The sequence below is a fragment of the Phaenicophaeus curvirostris genome, chromosome 12 (genome assembly GCF_032191515.1).
Source record: "Phaenicophaeus curvirostris isolate KB17595 chromosome 12, BPBGC_Pcur_1.0, whole genome shotgun sequence".
NCBI lineage: Eukaryota > Metazoa > Chordata > Aves > Cuculiformes > Cuculidae > Phaenicophaeus > Phaenicophaeus curvirostris.
In genome coordinates, this window is record NC_091403.1 from 17124318 (window position 1) to 17147793 (window position 23476).

Consider the following 23476-nt stretch of genomic DNA (forward strand, 5'->3'; position numbering starts at 1 on the left):
ATGTGGTAGCACCTGTACAATAGTAAAATAACTGGAAATGAGATCTTTTGTTGTGTTAACAGGAGATTGGATTGTGTTTTATTCTACTAGAAAAAGAATCACTCCCTGAACTCTGAGAACTATTGTTTATTGCTTGTTCAGTAGATGTCCAGCAATAGACTGTTGTTTGCATGCTAAAGCTCCTGCTCCTCTTCAGAGCAATGATAAAATGCCTTTGACTAATGCAGTCAGACCAAGCACACGAAATACAGCACCCTTAAGAAGCACAAAAGCTGCTTATAACTGTATTTATATGAAATATAACAAGTTCCACACTGTTTGCACTCCTTGGCACATGTATTGAGGTCATTTATGGCACACTGAAACTCAGTCCCCACCCAATGTCTTAATAAGCCAACTGGGAGGTCGTGAGCCTAACATGGAAAACTCCTAAGTTGCCAATAGGATACCAGTTTTGTAGCAGCCCTTTGGAAAACTAGAAATAAATGCCTTGAAGTGGTGAGATTAACTGAAACATGGGGAGAGGGAGGTGTTATTGTGTTTACAGATGAACAAGTAAAACCCATTTGTATCATGGAACAGCTTACAATAAAAGTAGTGACATCCATCCTGGCTGCTTTGCAACTTGGGATAATAGTTCCCAGTTGCAATTATGTTATTTAAAAATAGAGTTCCTGTATAAACGAACAAAACAGCAAGAATTCAAACAGGCATCTAAGTTTGGGGTGACTTTCTACAAAAAAATAGCTGAATGAGTGTTCTTCCGTAGACTAACAGGATATTTCACAGCAGGAGATTAAGCCTGTAGTACAGCGATAGAAATTCTATTGTGTAATATTTTTGTCATTGCTGTTTAGATTAATTCAAAATTTTTGTTCTCTCTTTTTTCCCTCACGTCTAGCAAAACTGTACAATCTAAAGTGGACTGCATTTTGGTAAGTACCACTCCAGAATGCTTTTTTTAGTATTTAATGAACTGCAAGACCAAAATAGAGGGCTCTGGAGGCTGACAGCTATTATGAAGCCTTTCCGTGGCAGTGCTTTAAGGTACTACCACTAAGTTTGATTCCCGTTGCCAGAAGAAATACCTGATGTAGGTTTGGTGTTTGTTTTCCGTGGAAGTGTTGACCTCTCATTACCAGCAGCAAAGGGCTGTGATTGCTGCTTGTAGAACTATCACTATGGGTACAACGCAAAAGGTGACTTCCTGCTTTTGTAAGCATGATTTTATGAAATATAAGGTTATTCTTGTGCAGATCACAGTATGCAAGAAGTAAATATTGCTTGCAAGTTCCATTGCTCTTTAGGCCTTTAATGACAATGATTATTGCTTTTGTTGTTGTTTCATTGAAATGGTTAGTTTGTAGTTGGTGCTGCATTTTAAGAAGGAATGAGGTTGAACTGCATATTTGCATAAAACCTGGCAGACTAATGCCCTGATCTGTAAAAATCTTGAAAGTTTCAGAATTACCAGATTTTTGGGTTGGTGTATTTTCTCTTTACATCTTGTTAACCTCAGAAGTTGCACACAATCTCAGGTACCTTTCCAGAAATGCGCAATGCTACATGTCCTGTTAGCTCGACGGTACTACTTAGGGCAGAGAGGTATATCCTTTTTTTAAAGAAGGAAAGGCATAAACATCTTTGTGCATTAAAACCAAGATCTAGACAATGATAAGGCATGTCCTGATTTAACCCCAGCTGACAACTAAGCACCGCACAGCTGCTTGCTCACTTCCCATCCAGTGGGATGGAGGAGAGAATCAGAAGGGTAAAAGTGAGGCGACTCATGGGTTGAGATAAAGGCAGATTCATAGGTAAAGCAAAAGTTGCACATATAAGCAAAGCAAAACAAGGGTTCAGTCACTGGTTCCCATTGGCAGATAGGTGTTCAGCCGTCTCCAGGAAAGCAGAGCTCCGCAGATTACTTGGAATGACAAGTGCCGTCATTCTGAATGTCTTCCCTTTCCTCCTTTCCCCAGCTTTCTATGTTGAGCATGACACCGTATAGTCTGGAATTTTGGTCATTGTGTTCAGCTGTCCCAGCTGGCCCCCCTCCCAGCCTCTTGTGCACCCCCAAGCTGCTCACTGGTGGGGTGGGATGAGCGGCAGGAAAGACCTTGACTCTGTGTAAGCACTGCTCAGTAGCAATTAAAACATCCCTGTATCAGCTCTGATTCCAGCACAAATCCACAACACAGCCCCTTACTAGCTACTATGAAGAAAATTAACTCTATCCCAGCCAAAACCAACACAGAGATTATTTCTGGGAAGCAAATATCTAGCACGAACTCAGAAACAGACTTTGCTTGCTTGTTTTTAATAGTCAGCAGGTTGCGAGTTTCTTTAAACCAGAGTCTGAGGTCATAAATCTTAAGACTGGAAGGGACTGCTTATTCTGACTTTCTACCTTCGGCATTTCATCCAGAAGAACCAGCGGGTAAGATAAAAAGATGACAGACAACCATCTGGATGCTATCAGATAGAATCTATTCAGCTGTATGGCTGAGCTAAACAAGAATGCTCCTTAAATGTACTTTATCAAAGGCTAATTCCACTGGCACTGAATTATTTTTCCTTAAAATGTTATCTTAATTTGTTGTGGTAGAGGGTTTAAAGTAAGTTGTATTGTTGTATTGCAAGCCAACTTTGGACCCAGTTTTGCCTATGCTTAAAAATTCTTGGATGCATCCAGCTAAAATAATCGTGCAAGGTGTCTTTTTTGTTTACTTTATTCCTCACCGACATTTGTGGACACAAAGCAGGTGTCTTAGATTTTTTGTATGTGAGTCTTCAGTGGCAAAAGGGCAAATTGCAAAATTGCACCTCTCAAACTCTTTTAACACCAGGTTTTTCTGTGGCGACAAATGAGAAGTGGGGTAGGTGTTTCGGAGTAGGGTTGGAGAGGAAGTAAGTAGGAGGTTAACCCATCATCTGCTTTTTGGAAATCCATTTTAAGAAAATGAAGTTACGCTACAACTATTCATACATTACATTGTGTAGATTTGCAGACCTAGGGCACTAGGGTAGGGATTACCAGTTTGTATGAGCCCACTCATTTATCTAGATCTGATCCTTTAGCTGGAGAAGCTGTTTTTTCCAAGTGGTGCTCTTGGACGCAAAGCAGTCTCCACAGCTTGACTTGGAATAGAGCAACAGTGTCCTGATGGTGTAATTTTCTGTTCCAGATGCCTCCTTGTCTGTCTTGCTGTTGAGTCAGAGGAGTCCTGTCAGCAGTGGGAAGGCCAATCTAGGTTAGCAAAGGTAGATCTAATGCTCTTCAGGTGGTTTAAAAAAGAAAAATGCAAGACCAGAACAGCTTCAGGAAATAAAAGTTAAGCTAAATTCTGGCAAATGGCTCCTGCATTTTTATATGTTTTTCCAGAGCTGCAAGACAATCTTAAGAGTTTGATAAACTGAAAGGCCGTGACTGAATAGCTCTGATTAACTTGGGCCTGTCCTGTTTAGTCCTGCAGAAGGTAGATAGCAGGTTGCCTCTGTGGTGGAATGTTTATGGGTTTGTCGGAGCAGTCCTGGGCTTGGAGCACCAGCTGCCTGCAGAGAGTCCGACTCTAAGCTTACGGGCAGGTCAGAATTTTCCTTCAAGTGCATGTTCTTATGTTTGGTTGAGATGTAAACCTTTTCAGAGCTGTTCAATCAGACTCATGAAGGGATGGTGTTTGTCCCTTGTCTGCCTCCTTAACTGTAAGGAGGAGATTTGGGACTAGTTTCCATTATCCTGGGAGGTACTGATGATACCAACTTGCTGGTCAGTTTGCTGGCAATCTTAAAAGAAAAATACCAGTAAAGAGAAAACTGACTGCACTTGCTGTCCTTTTGTGTTTGGTAGCATCAGTCACAGACACAAGGGCGCAGAGCCACACGCAGATACTGCCTAGTTCAACACAGGATAGCAAGAATGAAAGAAATAGGAAGAAAAAACAGGAGTGATGGCAATAGTCTTTTATGGAGATAGCTAGCAGCAGAGGACTACAGAAACAGCTAGTATAAGGGCACTGAGACTGCAATTACTTATCCAAGAAATAGAAGTTATCTGCCTTTTACTTGTTACACTGCACCACTTATATTCTGACATACTGTCAGTTTCTGGAAGATCATAAGAAAATCATTGTAAGCTGTGCAATCCAAAAAAGATAATTAGCAAGAATTGTGATGTAAACAGCCATTAAAAATTCATTATAACATCTTTTTAACTGTAGTAAACATGTCTAGCAGTAGATTCTCTTATGACTTCACTTGTTATATTTGCCGCCACATAGGAAGTGAACTCTTGAACCTGATTTTTAAAATGGTACGCCCTGTATAATTGCTCAGCAAGAAGGTTAAGGTTTCTTTCCTTAGCCCTCTGCAAAGGGGTCAGTGCTGGTGATAGGATGCTGGGTTGATGGCCGTGAAAACCAGAGCTGCTGATGGCTGGACGAGTTACGGTGTGGGCAGCAGCAGCATCATCTAAGATCTGCTGAAGTCATGTGCCTCGGTCCTGCTGGGAGAAGGTGATAGGTTGTCACTTGTCTTTTTTGGCCCTGCAGGAGACAGGCAGAAGCTCTGTGAAGCTTTGGCAGCTGCGCTTGCACACTGTCGGTACAAAGCTGCCATGTGGTTTTAGGGCTTGTTTGGAATATTTAGCACCTGAAATATGTTTCTGCTTCCGTTCAGATGTAGCCTATCAAATGTATTTATTAGCAGCTTTTTTTAGGATAATAGGCTCCGTTTCAAGTATAAGCTATTTTCTCTCTTGATCATATTTCCAAGAAACCATCTGACCTTGAACAAATTATTTAACCTGTGCTTCTTGTTTCTCTAGTCACAAAGCGGGGAGATGATTGCTTGACTACTTTGCTATTCTTAGTCTGGTTGTTAAATAATAGATGTTTGTTCTGTTGAAGTATGAGTTTTAGAACCAGTCTGCCAGTAGGTGCAAGTTACATTGCCATTGGCAAAGCCTTTTTTATTTTGATTAGAGTATAGTTACCTATAAATACTCAAAATGTGGAAAGAAATACTACGATCGGTCTCTGCTCTCTAAAATAGTAGTCTTGACAAAGCATGGCCTTCAGCTTCCCTTCACCAGAACTCTAGAGCACCAATTACCTGTGATTCTGCCTTCGTTGTGAAAATATGAAATAGTTCAAATTTGAAGCTATTTTTCACAGTGCTCATTACAGAAGTTGTAACTCTGCTAGTTGTTCCTTAGTATATCCTTCCTCTGTCTTACTTAAATTTGTCGTGTTTTTCTTTAAAACAATCCAGAAAAAGCACATTCCTTAGTGTTTTCCTGAGGTAATCCCTTTGGTTAACTTTAGGATGAAACTTCGCTAACATTTGTGACTTGTCAGTAGATCAGAGAAATGCAGGTAGAGAGAACTGACCCACCAAAGTCAGGAAGCCTTAAATGATGTTCTGTGATTCTGGAGAATCGCATTCAAATCTCTAGGTTCCCTGTTGCAAGCAGGAACGTGAATAAACTGTTTCTGTGACACAGATGGAGTCCTTAATCACATTCTGTGTTAACTGATCTCTGTCTCCTTGTGTTGCAAAAAGTTTCAGTGTCTAGTTAGTGTCTCTCAGAGTGGAACAAGATGTCAAACCTTGCTATTTTCATTAAAAGAACAAGCACCATAACATTTTAGTCATCCGGGTTATTTCAGAGTTGTTTATTTTCTCCATCAACCTGTGCATTAGAATGAAAAGGAAAGTTGCTTCTCTTTCTAAGAGATACTTGTTCCGTGTCTGTCGCAGGCAGCAAAAGGATGCATTCATTTGGAGCAGATCTGTGTGGCTGCTGATAATGCGGATGTAGATGGATCTCTTGTTTAATTTGTTTGCTATGTATTGTGTGCATTTCTTTAGCGAACTATCTGTATTTGCTAACTGTCAAAATGAAAATATCAGATTTCTGCTCCTTTATATGTTACTGAAGGAATTTGCTTAGCTGTAACTTGAGGTGTCTAATACTTTGTCCTTAGTTTTTCTACCTCAGAATGTAAGATCACTCAGATATTTTGAGTACCTGATATATTTTTGGCTAAATTGAAGCCAAGTTGTGAAAATAAGTAAGAACGCTGCTTGCACTCCATCTTCACTGAATCCTTCTTAACTTAATGTGGTTCCAGTTACAGGAGATAAATATAACGTGTGAAGACCAAGAGTAACAGAGGGCGGTGCTTTGTGATAGCTTCACACCTCAGCCCTGCAAGCAGTTTAGAATGGCTACACAACTATCAAGAAATATGGTTTATAAATAGCCTTTGGAGAATTAGGCAGTCTGTATCTGATTTCATAGAACCAGTCAATCAAGGTCAGGAAACTACAAGCAAAACTTTTACTCAGATGCTTTTAAATAGCAGAAAAGGATTCGCCAGGCGTTTTACGTTCTGTATGGGTTTGACAACTACTGGAGCATAAGCTTTAATGGCTACACAAAGGGGAATTTGTCCAAGATGATGCTGGCATCACAGTCTTTCTTTTGGTGCTCTGAGTCTTTTCCACGCTATCAATCTGTTTTTTCCATGCTATTGACCTATTTGGGGTGGTGGTAGAGAAAATTCCTAAGTATATTTTGTGTTCTTGTTTCTTTTTCTTCATTTCCACCTGCACCTGACTTAGCTAAGAAAAGCTCGGGATGAATGCATCCTTCTTCTTGGTCAGTAGGCCAGCTGAAATGTTACTTCATGGCCCTGAGTTCTTAGTGATAGCATTAAGAATTGTGATAGTTTGGATACTCTGGACAGTTGCAGGAACAGAGTTCTTACTGCATTCACCAGACCTTTAGCACTGAGCTGGGGGATGGCAGCTGAGGTTGAAGAAGAGGTTGTACTTACCGAGGCTGTAAACCAAGTTTTGAGAGCTTGGGAATGTTTAGAGAAAACAGCCTAAGAAAAACAAATTGTTCAACGAATTTTTAAACTAAACAAAACTTGGTGTTTTCTGAATCTGCTTGCACCGTCATGCTCCATCCCTTTGCTGCAACTTCAGTTTTCTGATGGTTTTCTGTAAATAGATTCAGTTGCATCTAATAAGCTTAGGTTTATCTAATTATCACCCAGGTAGGATTACCTCTGAACTCCCTGTGACTCCTGGCTGCCTGTTAACTCTCCTGTTCATCGCTGGGAGCTGCAGGAGTTGTGCACGAAGTGCTGGCTGGGGCCAGTCAGGGAGAGGAGCAGGGCTTGAGTGAAAACAGTGAGAAAACATCACTGTCCAGCTGCTTCTGCTGAGGATGCAACAAACCCATAATCCTCGGCTCTAGGAATGCAGGTTTGCTGATGAGAGAGTCACTGGCTCACATGCATCCCTTGGAAAAGGCTCTGCTAGCATAATCTCAGACATATTTTTTATCTACGCGTATATTATTGGGGTTTTGTTGTTTTTATTTTTTTTTTAATTATAAAGTTTGGTAGATGGGACCTGTGTGGTGGAGCCTCCCTCCATGGCTCAGACAGGGCTCCACGCATTGAGACTATTGTAGTATTTTTCATTGAAAGTTTTAATGTTTCTTCTAAAACCTTGCCCTTTGTGTTGCACTCTGGCACACTAGATTTGAAAGTGAGAGGTTGTCTTCTGACTCGATGTCAGTCATTGGGGGTTGTTTTGTTTTGCCTGGGATGCTTTTGTCACATGGATTATCGCTTACCGTGAATCATACAATCATAGAACAGTTTGGGTTGGAAGGGACCTTAAAGATCATCCAGTTCCAAGCCCTCTGCCATGGGCAGGGACACCTCCCACTGGATCAAGCTGCCCAAAGCCACATCCAGCCTGGCCTTGAACCATGCCTGGCCTCTTCTCTCAAGTGACAGGGGACAGGACAAGGGGGAATGGCCTCAAGCTCTGCCAGGGGGAGGGTCAAGCTGGACATTAGGAAAAAGTTTTTCACGAAAGGGTCATTGGGCCCTGGCAGAGGCTGCCCAGGGAGGTGGTTGAGTGACCTTCCCTGGAGGTGTTTAAAGGATGGGTGGATGAGGTGCTGAGGGACAAGTTTTAGTGATTGAATGGTTGGACTTGATGATCCAGTGGGTCTTTTCCAACCTAGTGATTCTGTGATTCTGATTCTATGCCGAAGGAATCTCACCAGAACCATGTCCTTTGGTGTGCTACTTTAGCATTTGCCGCTTAAAAAAAAAGGAGCCAAGTTCCTTGAAGAAGAGATGTAATAAACAAGTGCATGTTTTCTTGCGGTTGTTAAATGTCTATCTTTTCATGAATAAATGATTAATGATCTGTAAATTCTTTCTTTGAAGAATGTTATCTTTTCAGTAATGGGTATGTTAAAGGAAAACCCACCAGTCCAAGTGCTGATTGATGCAGGAAGGGAAGAACAAAGGATTTGACCAAGTGCACCCATTAAGAAATACCTTTCTGAGTAGTTGGTGGTCTGATCTCTGCTGCTGTGGAGCCATGCAGAAATCAGTGTCAGCAAATTTCAGGAGTTTGTCAGAAGGAAAAAAAACAAAAGCCAAATGTTGTGGTTTGCTGCAGCTTATAAAAGCAACGAATCCAGTGTGTCACCTGGCTGCTGCTGGAAGTGTTTCTCTTGGCTCTGAGAGGGTCTGTGCGTCGCTGGTGGCCTGGTTCTGTGGTGGGTTTAGAGGTGGGGATTAGCAAGTCTCAGCACCCTTCCCCCAGACAGCACATCCCACCATTCCTCGCCTCGACTCCAAGGTCAGGGACGGGCCCCACATGTTGGGCATGAAGCCAGTGTAGGGGAAGCAAGAGCTGGCCTCTCTTTGATGCTGCTGCTAATTTTGTGCCAGCCAAAGTGAGGTGGATCTGGATGTGACCGGGGCATTAAGGAGCCCAGGGTTGAAGTTAAGGTTAGGTTTTTAGTTTCCCCACGCTCTGCTCGGCTCTTTGCTGAGGTAGACAGCCAGGTCGTCCTACCTGTTGGTCCCGCTGTCTTGACTTTTCTCTTCCTTTTGGAAAAGGTGGTATTGACAATAAGACACCGGTAAAGGAAAAGAGAATTAACTGTCATCCAGAACCTGTATTCTGCCTTAAAAGGGGATGTTGCAAGTCTCTGCCTGCATACGGATGGTGCATCACCTCGCGGGTTGCCCCTGCAGCATCTTCCTGAAGGAGAATGTGCTTGCTCCTTGCTGCATTGCTTTACTCCTGCTGCGCTGAGCAGGCCTGAGTGCATCACCGCAACTGATTCTCAGTAGTATTTCTAAGTTCTAGTACCTGGCTTTAGATGAGCAAAAGCTAATTCATACGTAGCAAGCACTGTATTTTACACCAGGTGAAACTCTCCCTTAGGTGTCGATCCTTAGCTGGTATTCACTGGAGGGAGGATTCTGGCATCAGTGGGATTTGTGTTAACTGAATGGTGTGTCTCAGTACCTGTTCAGTAACTGATTTCCAAAGGAAAAAAAGAAGTGTATATAGATAGAGTTTAAAATGTCGTCATTGAAATCTGTGACGCTTAACTGTTAACGTGTAGTTGATTTCAGGATTGGGTCTGACATCTGTGTTTTACGGCATAGCTGCTTTTTGATGCTGTATTCTGAGACATGCTTCATGTATGCCCTGAGAGGATTAAGCTTTCATGTTACAGGTCTGGTTACACAAGTGATCCGTTACTGACGTTTTTCCAGATGCTGCTTTTGTTGCTTGTGAATTTTGTCATAGTGACCATTCCTTTCTTGTGTGTGATGGTGTGCAAATGAATCAGAAAATCACGTTGAGTCCCAGACTGCTCACAGCCATGTTCTTCCACTTAAGTGAATACTGTCTTGTTTAAAATTATGTTATTTAGGAGTACAGTGTTGGATGACAGTTTTGGCTGTCAAGCTCAACTCTTATTGTTTGCTTTCTCTACCCTTGCCCCGCCCCCTTTTTTTTTAACCAAACCACCTTTGTTATCCAGCAAGAAGTTGAGAAGTTTACAGACCTAGAGAAACTCTACCTCTACCTTCAGCTGCCTTCGGGTCCCAGCAATGGAGACAAAAGGTATGTGTGTGAGTGTCTAAGTCTGAGCAGCTAGTATTGAAAACTTACTTCACTTCCTGTGGCGTTTGTCTGCTGAGGAAGCGTTCACATGGTGTGTTTGGAAGTAGAAATGGCCTTTATTAAACATTAAGGACTCTTCTCTTCCTGAAGATGGGTTGATATTTTTTTTTTTTAAACTTTTGAATCTTTAATGCATGAATAGCTTGTAAATACAAACCCCCTAAAATGCAAGAGTCATCAGAGAACGTGTTTTGCAGCCTAAGTGTGATCATTCCTTCACTGTTTATGTAGGAAGTGATAATATAGCAACAGAGATGTGATGGTGGGGGAAAGAAGGAACTAGTGGTATTTCTGGTAACACTTTTTTGTCTAAAGGAGGGTCTAGAAAACCAACCTGCAGATCACAACATCACAAAATTAATGTACATTCCCAGCAGGATGGTTTTAAGTAGACAGGTGCCTACAGGAAGCTCTCTGAGCATCTCCTGGGGGAGCTGGTTGTTTCCAAAGGGCAGCTAGCAAACTAAGTGGGCAGAGCTTTAGAGGTGGTCAGTAAGGAACAATAAACTTCAGAGGGAAGTAAGTGGACTCTTACCCACCACCGTCTACTCGTTGGTGTGTATCAGTCAAAAATGGGAGAGTAGAGTCTGTATTGAACATGTAAGAGTTGATGGATGTAAGAGTTATGTTCAAGGGGCTACGGAGTGAAGCCTTCATTGGTATTGCATCTTCTTTCACTAGTGATCAGATCTCCATGTCGTCCAGCCGTGCCCAGCAGATGCACGCCTTCTCGTGGATACGAAACACCTTGGAAGAGCATCCTGAGACATCCCTTCCCAAGCAGGAGGTTTATGATGAATACAAGTGAGTGCTTCCAAACCAGATCCCTGCATATGGTTTTAGCAAGTGTAGACTGTTCGCTGGCTCTACAGGTATCCCACTGGTTCACGTACACAAGGGCACAGAGCAGAGCGATGTGCCTGAGAACACGCTGGCGTCAGTCAGCAAACTGTATTCATCGTTTCTGCCACTGAAGATAGGACCTTGATGTTTAAACTGTACATTTACATATGCTGAAGGAAAGGTACAAGGATTTCTTAACAAGTATATATCTGAATGAGTATTGGTTTTGTTTTGTGGTCGTAGAAGCACAGGTGAAAAACAACCATTTACTATTTTGCAGTACATTTTGGTCTGCTTGTATATTCCTACAAATATGACTGCCTTAACAAGGATGAGGGATTGAATTGTTCCTCCTGGATACGCAGTTGTTTTGCCCATAAGATGTAGCCCATCACACCTTTCTTTCTGGAATAATGCATAAATATTGGACCTTCCTGCAGCAAACCTGATTTCTATGGAGGCACAATATATCTGAATATGTATGAAACCAGTAACCAAGGCCACTGTGAATCTGTGTTGTCAAGTCTCAAAGCTACCATGTAACAAGAAAGCGATTAGAAGCAAGGGAGAGGGAGCTGTCTGACGGAAGCTGGATTTGAATTCATTTACAGAACGTTCCCCACAGGGGAAAAAAAAAAAATAATCATCCTCAACCCAGTTGCCTGAAGAGGAATAACAGATTTATGATCTAGTATGAATATTTCCATAATCTGAACGATTACAGTAATTTACAGCATGCTGAATCCCTTCACCTCCTAGGTGCCTACAGGATTCAGCCTGTAGTACTTGTTATTGCAGGGTTGCCTTCTGCAAATAACTCCTTTTAATTAACTCTCTCTGGTCAAGTTTTTTACTCTGACTGAGCTGAAACATGATGACATTCGTTTGCCTGGGGTTGATAAACATGCACACACCTTTTTCTGAAATCTCGCCATCGACTGGAATGGTGACGCAGCCTGGAAATGTAGCCAATGGCACAGACGTGCTGGGGTGGCCAATCCCCGAGCAGCAGCCGCTCACGCAGACACAGCAACAGTGGCAGCTGCTGTGCGGGAGAGAGATGGAAGCGTTATTCTTAAATATATTTCTTATTAAATAATTTATGGCCTGCTTCAGCAACAAATCTGCTTGGCTTCCATGCTGTGCCAAGCTGCAGATGCCCGGAAAAATCATCATCTACAGATTGCGGAGTGTGAAATTTGGATGGCTTTTGTATGTAGCTGCATCAAGTATTTGTGTATTGTATTTTTTTCCCTAACAAAATAAGGGTGGTAAGCAAATATTCAGGAAAATATCAAATGTTTGGAATCTGTTCTCCTTTGAAAGCATCTGTTCTGTTTTTAAAACATTCCGTTTCTTTGAATATTTTCATGAGTTATTCTTGCACACCAAAGGAAAAGAGTAGTCTTGGAGTGGGAGGCGGGGAAGAGGCATATAAATAGATGAGAGTTTTGATCCGTCATTTTCTCTTTACCTAAGGGTGTTAAAACCTCTCAAAGCTCACTTCTGTCATATTAACAAGTTACCATTTCGCTTGTCTGTGTGCCAAGATAGATGTTGCGTGATATCAGTGAGAGCAATCTTACGCGCTCTCCGCACATGTATCCAAGTTACAAAGCATCAGGAGAGCACCACATCATACCAGCATCTCAATTCCTGCTGTAAGTTTTGGTCAAAATAGATCTTGCAAAAGTACTGGGCCTCTGCATCACCTTCCATGTGTTATTTTTCCCTGAAGAGGGGAAGACAGAAGCTTTCATTGCACCCAAGTCCACCGTTGGCAAGTGATGATAGTGGTTCCAGCTCCTCCACATTTCAGTAGCTTTTTCTTGCTGAGCTTATTCAAGACAACGACTCTTTCTGTTTTCCTAGTATTCTATTTCATTTTGAATTCACCCCTCTAACTGGATAAAAGTGAATGGATTCATCTCCCTTTCGGAAGAGACAATATAAATGAAAAATGCATCTGAATGTAAGACAGTAGCACTTGGGAAGATTGAGAGCTTGCAGTTGAATTTCAGCACGGAGGTTGACAAGAGCCATGTCACCTCCCTCATTGGTGCTGTGGTGCTGCTTGCCCTGACAGAACATTTCAAGCTGTAAGAAGCTGTGTTTCTGTTGGGCACACACGGCTCTTCCGCCAGCTTCCTCTGGGACTTTTTGGGGAACGCAGTCTGGAAAATACTTCGGGAATTCCTGGGGAGCTGCCTAACGTGTTATCTAGCCTGCAGAGAAGGGATGCTGCTTCCTATCAAATCCTCTCACTGTTTTCTTGTAAGTCGGTTTTACCTGGGTATCTTCTCCCTAGTAGCAGACACCCTTCTGGAGGCAGCCAGGTGTAGGTTTAGCTGAGCCTAGAGAATTAGAATTCGAGCCCAAGTGCAGTCTTGCAGTACTTACGCAAACAAAATCCCTACTTGCCCACAAAATGATTTGTTGACCCTTCAGTAAACACTTGGGCCCTCTTATCTTGCTTGTCTGCGGCGATGCAATGAAAGAAAGTAATTCATATTTAAGTTTGGTGCCCTGAAGATTCACTTGATATGCTTAATATAGATTAGGAGGTCTTTGGGTCAGCTCGTATCTCTTTTCTTTAGGCTGTAAATCATTAATCCTTGCTTTATTGGCTGCTGGGCCACTTGATGGCACCTGATGCACCAAGTGTTAGTGATATTAACTAACAACTTAGAACAAGAATATTCAGAAGCTGGTACAGAAGAGAGCGGTAGGCATAGGAATACCACGTTTGTTAAACAAAACAAGGTACTTACTAAACTTGTTTGATAGTGTTTAACCAGTGTCTTTATATAAACTCCTCAATAGAATCAGGTTGGCTATTGTGTTGTAAAGTCAAGTCGTCTGTTGTGAGCAACCTTCTACATATTCCTTTCTAAAAGGCTCGTTTCTGTGCCAGCCTTGTTCATCAGCTTAACAAGAGCCTACCTCTTCCTAAGGTTCTTCACTCTAACCCATTTATAGAGACCAGTTGTTTTACTGGATTGGACGAGACAAGATCTTTGTTTTCTTTCATGCAATAGGTTCTTTAGCATTTGCTATCCATAATTTTTATTCTGCCCAGGAAGCTATGTCAGCTGTGCAGCAAAGTCTGACCATCTTCATTGCTTTTTCTTTAATCTTTTGTGGTTTATTCACATGTGCTGCCACTACTCAAATACGAGTACATTTAACTCAAAGTTCTTACCAAAAGAGGAAAAAAAAAAACCCAAGACTTTTTCTCCTTATCGTGTAGGGGAGCTCTGTACAAAGGATTGTAGGCAACCGCGTGTCCATTGTCATTCCTGTCTCTGCAGAGACCTTCCCTCCCCGCATCTGTTTCCCACACACCCTTCAAATAAGCAAAACAACTCCTGGGCTCAGCATGTGCCGAGAGTGCGAGTAGCTGAGAGAAGAGCTCCGGGGAAGAGACTCCTGGTATGTGTTGTCAAGTCAATGAGAGACCACAGATGGACATGCGGGGTTCTCAGCCAAACCAGGAGGAGGAGGGGCCAAATGGGATGATCTGTCTGAAAACTGAAATTACGCGATAATCATAGCAGCTCAGAAATCGCAAGCTTTCAAGAGCTGCCAGTGTGGATACAAGGGGGGTCAGTAGCTGTATGTTTTGCAGCTAGCAAGTAATAGTCTTGAAACAGATGTGCTAGACTTGGGCTGCTTTTTTCTTTTTCTTTTTTTATTTATTTTCTCCTAAAATGGGAATAATTTTAACTGTAAAGTTGATTGATGGGTACATCCCTAATCCTGTTGTTTTGCTGGCTTCTTTTTTGTTTTTTTTCTTTTGTTTTGCTGACATTGTTGAGTTTCCATCAAAGATACTGCTGACTGTGGAAGAAAAATTCAGAGAGCACTCACTCCTTTGCATGCTGTAATCACCATCAGTAAGCAACAAAGACCCACGTTTTAGGAAATGACAGGGTAAAGTTAAAATCCATTGGAACCTGGCAAGATGTAAGGGATAAAATTGGTGCCAAGTGATCTATCTATTACATGGAAAGCAATGCCTGCTTCCTGAAAGAGTGCAGCGAGGCAGGAGAAGTGACGTATTCCTTTGTATTAACTTCAAAGGGACATGTTCAGAATCCAGATTCTGTGACTGATATGCACTGAAATGCTCTGTGTTGGTATATAAATTGGATAAAAACCTTCTTGATGTCCCATACAGGTATTAGACTAACGGCTGACAGAGTGGTAGCTGGGGGAAATGGGTGCACACAAACTCTGCAGGGAAATGTCAGAACTGGATAGCATAAATTTTGCTGTTTATCATCATCAGAATCCTTGTGGTGGTGCTTTCCAAGTGCAGGATATCTACGTTATAGCCAAGGTGAAAGCAGCAAATACCTGCTCTGCAATAACTAGTAGTTTTGTAGAGAAAATAAATGCAGGGGAAGTATCTCGGGAAATACATACTGCTTTCTACAGAGTTGCAATTTTCAGAGAAGACCTTTGAATGGCCTTCCTGGATGCAGGCACTGTTGCTAATCGTTTCTGTTTTTACTAGGTGGTGCTGAGGAATGAAACAGCTGTTTGGGGAGTGCTGCTCTGTCTGTCTGTCTTTCTGTTTTTCTGTCTGTCTCGAAATTTGTTTGCATGTATGTACCTGATGAGAGTGACAGGCAGCGTGTGATGGGTGAAGTTACTGGTTTGATGCCCACACAGGATTGCGTACAGTCACTTTCTTTTCAGAGGCCGGTTTGTGTGTTGCTGATAGGACTTCTCTTGTATCACATCTGTGAAATACCAGAAGGCTCTCGAACAAAAGACAATATGGCAATCTTTGTGCAGTTGCACGAAGATCTGTGTTTGCAGAGGCAGTTGGAATCTCTGAGTTAGGACTGTTAATGAATGTCTGTAACGAAGTAGCTCTCATAGTTCAGTACAGAACTAGGTCCTCGGTGCGTGTTTGTTATGCCTGTAAAAGCAAAGCTGGTTCCCTGGGAAGGTATGTTTTATTAAATTCAATTTTGTTAAGCTCTATTAAATTGAGTTTGTGTAGCAGAATCTTTCTCTGGACAGTGACAAGTTTCTTAACTACTGCTTTTCAAATATTCCTGCAGGACTTAAGGCCTTGCCATGCTCACGCTGCCCTTCTCGCTAGAACAGTGTCTGCTTTTATTATGTGAATTTTATTAGGTGAATTGAAACTGCTTCAAACTAAGTTGTGGAGTAAACCCTAACTGTGCTCTAGATAATGTCACTACTTGTTATATCTCCATATGACTTGTCTTTGAACTCGGTGGAGAACAAGGCAAAAACTATGGTATTAATAGCTCTGTTTATACATTTTTAATGCGTTCGGTTTGTTGTGGATAGCTTCATTAATGTTAAATGTGGTTCTAAATATGGATTGGTATAAGTGTTTTCTTTCGAAAAACTTTGATGGAGTCTGGCATGCAGGCTGCCCTCTTGTATTAACTTTGATTCCATTCACGGTTTCTTTCTCTTTGTTGCAGGAGCTATTGTGACAATCTTGGCTACCACCCATTAAGTGCTGCTGACTTTGGAAAGATCATGAAAAATGTCTTTCCAAATATGAAGGCCCGTCGTCTCGGCACAAGAGGCAAATCAAAATATCCTTTGCTAGAGTGCTTTCTCAGTAGCTGCTTCTGCATTTGCCTGGAGAACACCTGTCATTATGGCTTAACCACCAGCTAAATGTAGAAGTAATGTTAAATACAACATGCAGCCATTTTTCCAACATTCTTTAAAAATCATTAATTGCAGTAGGGTTAGGTTGCAAGATGTAAAGTTCAGAAACAAGTACTTAAATTTAGGTTTTGATGCTTAGTTGTCACAGCAGCAAGGAATCAAAGCTTTATCATTTAATGCCAAGGGAGATACTGGAATAAATGAACTTGCTGTACATGTGCAGCAACTAATATTCTGTTGGCAGAACAGCTTAGAGTTATCAGAACATTTCTTCCTTTTCAGTTACGCTTGTGCACATTAGTAGTTTAAAGATTGGTTGTAAAGCCAAAGATCCTTCTTAAGCTGTGCTACAGATACTTCATCAAACTGCCTCCCTTTCACTGCTTGAAAGAAAAGATGGAACTGGGAAATTGTCACAAAAACTGACTTAAGAAACAGAAGGCACAATCCAAGGCTTGTCCTGCTTTCAGAGGAGGGAGATAGCTCCCTTCACTGCACGGTGCGGACCTCCTGAGATAGAGACAAGTCAGAGCGAGCGTCTAGCATGAGGAGCACCGTCTCTCTCTTGGCTGCAATCTTGTTCCCTGTGCCCAAAATTGGAATCCACACCCTGCCCTCCTTCCTTGTGTTAGGGAACTAGTTCCTTGCAGAGGGCCTGCAAAAACGCTAACCAGTTTAATGGTAACTTAATACAAACCTTAAAGTACTTGAAAAACCTGGTGTTTTTATAGTCTAAGTAGACATAATTGTTACAGGCAGAACTGCACACAGTTAGATTTTGGGACAGATTAGTTTATCGATTAATAGGCATCCACTGTGAAGAATTTGGGGCAAATGCCGTGCAGAAGAGTCTGCTCATACCACTGGTGCTTCTGCTACTTCAAGTGTAGAGGCAAGAAGCTCTGCTAGGAAAGAAATGTAATAATTAAGTCTAAGGGTGTGAATTTTTCTCAGGCTTTTCTGAGACTGAGACTTGAGCACGCTGAGGTGTTCCATTAAAAACCAAAACTTATAAGTGATCACCAAAGGAAGTAGTTTTTTCATCAGCAAGAATTCTAAGTTGGGAATGACACCTTCCCCTGAGAATCCTTAGAAACGTCAGTGAAGTAATGCCTGCTGCATCCCCAGGGTGGAGTCTTGCTCTGTTTCGATGCTCGGGGTAGCCTAAGCCACTGCAGTAAGGAAGGGAGGGAGAGCATTAAGAGGCCAAAACACATCAAGATGGTTTAATTAAAAGCTGCTCAGAAGAAGTAGCAGTAATGATACGGACGAACTGTAGTACTGGTCGAGTCTCACTTGAAGCACGCACATACAGAGAGAAGTGAATGCTAGCAGGCAGCCCAGAATTACTTGCGTTCCATAGAGAGCAAAAACTTCCATGTAGTAGTGAACGGAGAATTTGTGCCAATTAAATTGTTTCACAAAATGCAGTGTTGGATTATGTAGCACTAGAGTCCGAAACTTGACATGATGTTCTGGGTGGAGCTAGAGAAGTTTTAAGGAGGAAATCGTATGTTGTAGTTGTAGCTTGGCCCAGGGTATGTTTGGTTCCATTTCCTAAGTTTTTATTTGAGAATGATTAAATGTGACCGTATCTCACACTTAGTTTAATAGTTAGCCTCGTCACATTTATTTCGCTGTTGTTATGCTCCATCCAGGTTAATGTAACTCCATAGTCTAGGTAAGAGAAATACAGACATAGTTATTGAATATGAAAAATCAGCGATCCTGTGAAGGAAAGATCTCTGTGTCTCAGAGGAGAGACACTGTGTGTGAACTCCTACGTGATGCTGTGGAGAGGAAAAAAGGCTGATTGGATTTTTAGACTTAAAAACAAGCAAATACGAGTAATGCAGGGAGTTTATTTTTGTGCGCTGATTTGATGAGATCAGTGTAAGAACAAATCTGGGTATTTGTGTCCATATTTTTGCAGAAGATTTATCATGGGTAAGGAGAGAACCACAAAAATTGTGGGAAATCTTAGGAAGAAATATCCTTGTCAGTCACTTTATCTTGTCATGGGGAACTTCCTCAGTTTGTGGAAGTCCCTTTGAAAAAGGAAATGTCAGGAAGTTTAGCAAAAAGAGGTAAAGAACAACTCAAATATAAAAGAAAACCTAAATTTGTGAACATGTTTTAATACTTCTAACTTTTATGGAAATGCATTCTCCATCCTGTATTAGGAAGGGAGCTTAGTCTAAGTTTACATTAGTGATTTAAGTATTAAGTAGCTAATTGAACGTACTCGGCCTGGTTTAGTGGTTCTTGTAAGTCATCAAATGAAGTTCAGCACAGCCAGCAGCGTTCGCTCCTCTGCAGAAGGAGAAGCCTAGCGACCTGCCCAAGAACACAGCCATTCACAGGCTCTTTATTCTGGCTGCTGTGAGGCTGTGTTAGTGACAGCAGTTCTTACATCTGGAGTTGAGTTTGCTTATAAACCTTTTGGGGGGGTGGCGGCGGAGGAATTACTGCCTTTCCCTCCTACCCCCCAGCTAACGAACAGAAAGGATTTAGACCTTAATTTTTGATCACATATTGCTACAGTGGACTGAGGAAGAAGGCTTTTGTGCATATGCCAACACTGCCCAACCTTGACTTTCATAAAACTGGAGATGGGGTATGATATATACTTGCTTATTTCTATACGTTTCTGCAAATTAACATTTATGATACTGTTTTTCTGTCTGAAGTTTTACAAGTGAAGAGTTGTGCAGTTTTTAAGATTTTTCCTTATGATACTTATGTTCTGCATCATCGTTTGTTTTTCTGTAAAGTCCAGAAATAATTGCAGTGCTATTAAAAAACCCGAATTCAAGGGGTGAAGCAGACTTTCAGTATTATCACCCACAAGCTGTTTTTTTAAACTGATTCTGTTCTGGTTTTCCTGGATATTGCTTTTTTTAAAAAGGATATTGTTTTATAAAGTCAATACTAGGAATACAAGGAGCCCCAGGGAAAGAAGGGGTTCCTGACAGTGTCGACCAGGCTCCTCATGCAGAGGGTCAGTTATTGTTGGTCCAGATATTAGGATTCTGTCTGTGATTTTCTTCCAGATACTTCAGCTCCACATAATGCCTTTGGAAACAACCAATAGATTAATGTTACAACATTTTATTTTGAATTACATTGATGTCGTAATCTCATTATCCTGGTTCCATGAAAAACTACACAACTTTTCATGTTTCTGATCGTAATTTACTATTTTTGTTTTCATGCCTTAATGGCCCTTAATAATTGAAGTAACCTTTCCTCTCTTGTTTGTTTGTTTTAGTTGGATGGGGCAGAGCCGTCTGGGCAGCTGCAAAGTGCTGATGAGGAGGTTGTCTCTGCGGCCTGCCGGCTTGTTTGTGAATGGGCACAGAAAGTGCTGAGCCAGCCTTTTGATACAGTCTTGGAATTGGCACGTTTCCTTGTAAAAAGTCACTATACTGGTACCAAGTCAATGGCAGCTTTAACAGTAATGGCAGGGGCACCAGCAGGTAATGAGATCTTTTTTTTAAAAAAAAAAAAACCAAACCCCTATTTCATCTTTTTTTGAAGAGTAATAACATCTTGGTTTGAGGAAGCACTTCTTTAAACGCTGACTCGGAGCGTTGAGCACGCACTTAACATGATTTTAGTCCACGTTGCTGCAAATTACTTTTCTTGCTAGTAGTCTGGGTAAAGAGATCTGAAAATAAGCAGTGCCCTCAAGTTTAGTTTGTGGATCTCCCATTCCTCTGGTGAGGACCCTGGTCTTTTAGAGCACTTCAGGGCATGTGAGTGACTGTGCTGATTTTATGTGCTTTGCTAGATCAGGAATTTAGTGCCAATACAGTGCTGGTTTGTAGACAAACTGCTGGTATATCTGTGTTTGTCTGATAACTTGCCCTAATTTGGAAACCATTGTCTGTCTTCATTTTCTCTCGAAAGCAGGTTTTGTTACAGGCATTTCTGATCAGTCAAATGCAGGTTTTCCTGAGATGTTTGATCGATGTCAGGCGGTTGCAAACGCATCAGCTTCTGCTGTTATTAAGCACATTAGAAATAAGGTCTCGAGGAGCATTGAGAGGGACAGAAGAGCCTTCTCAAGGGGCAGTTGTGTGACCGAGATTCCAGCATTCTGTTTCAAATCTTAGTTAAGGATCGGGGTAAAGAGAAGAGTTATTTTGTGTTTAGCTACATCAGATGAATTCCTGTTCTATTCAGTCTCTGGGAAAGCTTACATTCAGTGTGGTTGTTTGCACATCTACTTTTGTGTTCTTTCCATGCACAAAATCAATCACTTCATCATTTAAAGTGTTTTTCTTGTGGCTGTGAATGAAGTAAACTAGAAAAATTAAGGGGGAAGGAGGATGCTCAGGTGCACAACGTGCCCCCCTAGACTTCCCTCTGGGAAGTTCTGTCCAGGCCTGTTAAGCAAAATCTATTTGGACCAAGGCAAATCTCTTAACTTGAGACGGGCAATTTCAAATGGAAACTGGTAATCATGGCTATAGGTTGGGGTGATCCCTTCCTGGATTGTGTTCTCTGCTTTATTGCAACTTGGGACTGATGGGTGGCAGGTTTTGCTGCCGATATGCCCCCTTTTTACCTGTCGTTGCTTGGTTTGATTGGTTCTGCTTGCTGTGCTACTGGAAGGAATACTAGATATATGTGCAGCTCTTCAACCCATGTAGCTTCTCCCCCTTAATTCATGAGAAGGTCATTTTATTCAAGGAAAAGGGCAGTTATTTGCAGCTCTATCTATCCAAAGCCTCTGCGGCTTTGGATAGTCCTTTCAGGAGAGGTTCTTTCTAGAATGACAAATAAAATATTCCCATTCTTCTTTATTGCAAGATACTACAGCTTCTCTGTGCTTTAACTGATGAAAAAGCAAACTTATACCCTCAGAGAAAAAATTACTGATTTTTTTTTCCTCACAAATGTTACTCATCTTCAGTATTCAGCCCACATAGATGAATTGTTTTCCAGTAATTGCAATATATTTGGGTATTTCACTGCTCTGTGAAGAAGGAATTGTGGAAGTGGAGACATTGTGAAGTTCAGGCTGTCATGGTAAATGCAGGCTGCTGCCGAGAGGGTGGGCTCCTAGGGCACAGTTCCTAAGCACATATTGGGTATCCAAAACCAAATACTTGCCCTAAAATGATTAGGAGTTATTTGCAAAACTGTGAAACCTGACAAGTATAAGTGAAACTGGGTTAAAGCATTTTTACAGGGGCAGTTAAACAGGGTTAGTTGGTCACTGAGAGAGCATGCTAATCCTCTTGACTGTTAGTAAACAAAAGATTATAAATGTGATGTGATTTTGCAAGGGAAATTGGTACCAGCTGCACAGATGAGACGTAACTCCCTGTTGTTTTCTCTGGAAGCACCACTTGCTTGTGATCAGCTAAGTCATTGTCTGCAGGAAAAATATTCTCCCATTCTTATTTCCATAGGGGTTTTGTCTTGTCTTTTTTCTTTTTCCCACGGATGCTTCTCTTGCCCTTCTTTCACCGTTATTCCTCATCACACGCAGGTTGTGATGCATTCTGATAGTATATGCATTTTGTTTCACGCCTTGGTCATTAGTTGATATCATCACAGAGTTGTTCCTCTGTGACACAGACCCACAGCTTTCTTGGAAGATTTTTCATTTTTAAAGCTGCTTTAGACATTGATAACAAAACAAGACCACACTAGGTGGTTTTAAGGGATCATCTAAAACATATCCACTGCCCTCTACTGTTAGTTAGATGAAATACATTTGTTTTTCTGCTGATGCAAATGTTGCTCTTTCTGATTACTAGGAACAAGATGCCAGTAGGTAGTTTCTTAGCAGCTAACGCCCAGATTGTCCAACAGATAGAGGTTTTGCCACAAATGTGGAAATAAACTGGAAGAGTGAATATATTTGAGCCTTGAATGGATGGAGTCACCTCACAGAGGAGCTGTTCCCGGAACGGTTGTGGAAATGCCTGCCGTGTATTTGGTGTGGTTGGACACAGAAGCAGCACTACGGCAGACAGGGTTTGTGTGGTTATTATTAATTATTCTTCTTTTATATTCAGGAATAAAAGGGATCCCTCAGCCCTCAGCTTTTATACCCACTGCTGAAAGTAATTCCTTTCAACCGCAAGTAAAAACTCTGCCATCTCCTGTTGATGCTAAGCAGCAGCTGCAGCGTAAGATCCAGAAGAAGCAGCAAGAACAGAAGCTGCAGTCTCCTTTGCCAGTAGAGTCTCCAGCAAAGAAAACAGAAGGCACCGCAACCAATGGCACGACCAGTATATCTAATGGAAGTCCTGCAATTCTATCTCCCCCACCTATTGGCATTGTCGTGGCAGCTGTCCCCAGCCCGATACCGGTACGATTCTGCAGCAATTCTGTAGAGAAACCGTGCTATGAAAGGGTTGCAAATGGCCAGTGTCAGTGAGATAGAAAAATGGCTTCCCTGCTAAGGCTTGGGTCCCATGATGCTTTTCTGTGTCAGTGACTGTATTAGACCATGAACGGGATTGATACAGAGGCAGCTGAATTCTGATCACATAGCACAGGCCGAGGTTGTCTTTGAAGTTGTTGACAGTGGGGTTTAATTTAGCAATAACTAAGGTTATATGTGGGAATAATTGCCCTAGAGATGAAACTTAACCAGGCCAGAGAGGTGACACCAGTTGTGTGGATCACTGAGCCCCTAATGTGGAAGTTAAATTGGCTTTGGTGCTTTTAGTGCTTGGTGCATTTAGTGACAGCACCAGTTCTGGTTTTGTAGGAGTGCCTGTAGTATGGAATGTCTTTGCCTTTCAGCCATACAAAACTGGGTGGGAAGGGGAAGGTTATCTGTTTTTAAGATGTTGACTGTGTTCTTGATTTCAATAGGTAAGCCATTTTTTCTGCTTGATAGTAGATTCATGTTTAACTTGCTTCTGAAACCTTAACAATGAGCAGTTATTTTGAACACATCCACTCCTCT

General features: G+C 41.7%; 2 protein-coding genes across 2 annotated transcripts in view; one reads left to right on the forward strand and one right to left on the reverse strand.

Annotated features, from left to right (window-relative positions):
• Positions 1 to 23476, reverse strand: part of TEX9 (testis expressed 9) — a 125123-nt gene that overhangs the window by 84133 nt on the left and 17514 nt on the right. The window lies entirely within an intron of this gene.
• RFX7 (regulatory factor X7) overlaps positions 1 to 23476 on the forward strand; it is a 54931-nt gene that overhangs the window by 24297 nt on the left and 7158 nt on the right. Inside the window, exons 2-8 of the mRNA XM_069866938.1 lie at positions 902 to 935; positions 9887 to 9969; positions 10711 to 10833; positions 16344 to 16460; positions 19072 to 19156; positions 19811 to 20018; positions 22575 to 22870. Of these exons, the coding sequence (XP_069723039.1) occupies positions 902 to 935; positions 9887 to 9969; positions 10711 to 10833; positions 16344 to 16460; positions 19072 to 19156; positions 19811 to 20018; positions 22575 to 22870 (946 nt within the window). The remainder of the gene's footprint in view (positions 1 to 901; positions 936 to 9886; positions 9970 to 10710; positions 10834 to 16343; positions 16461 to 19071; positions 19157 to 19810; positions 20019 to 22574; positions 22871 to 23476) is intronic.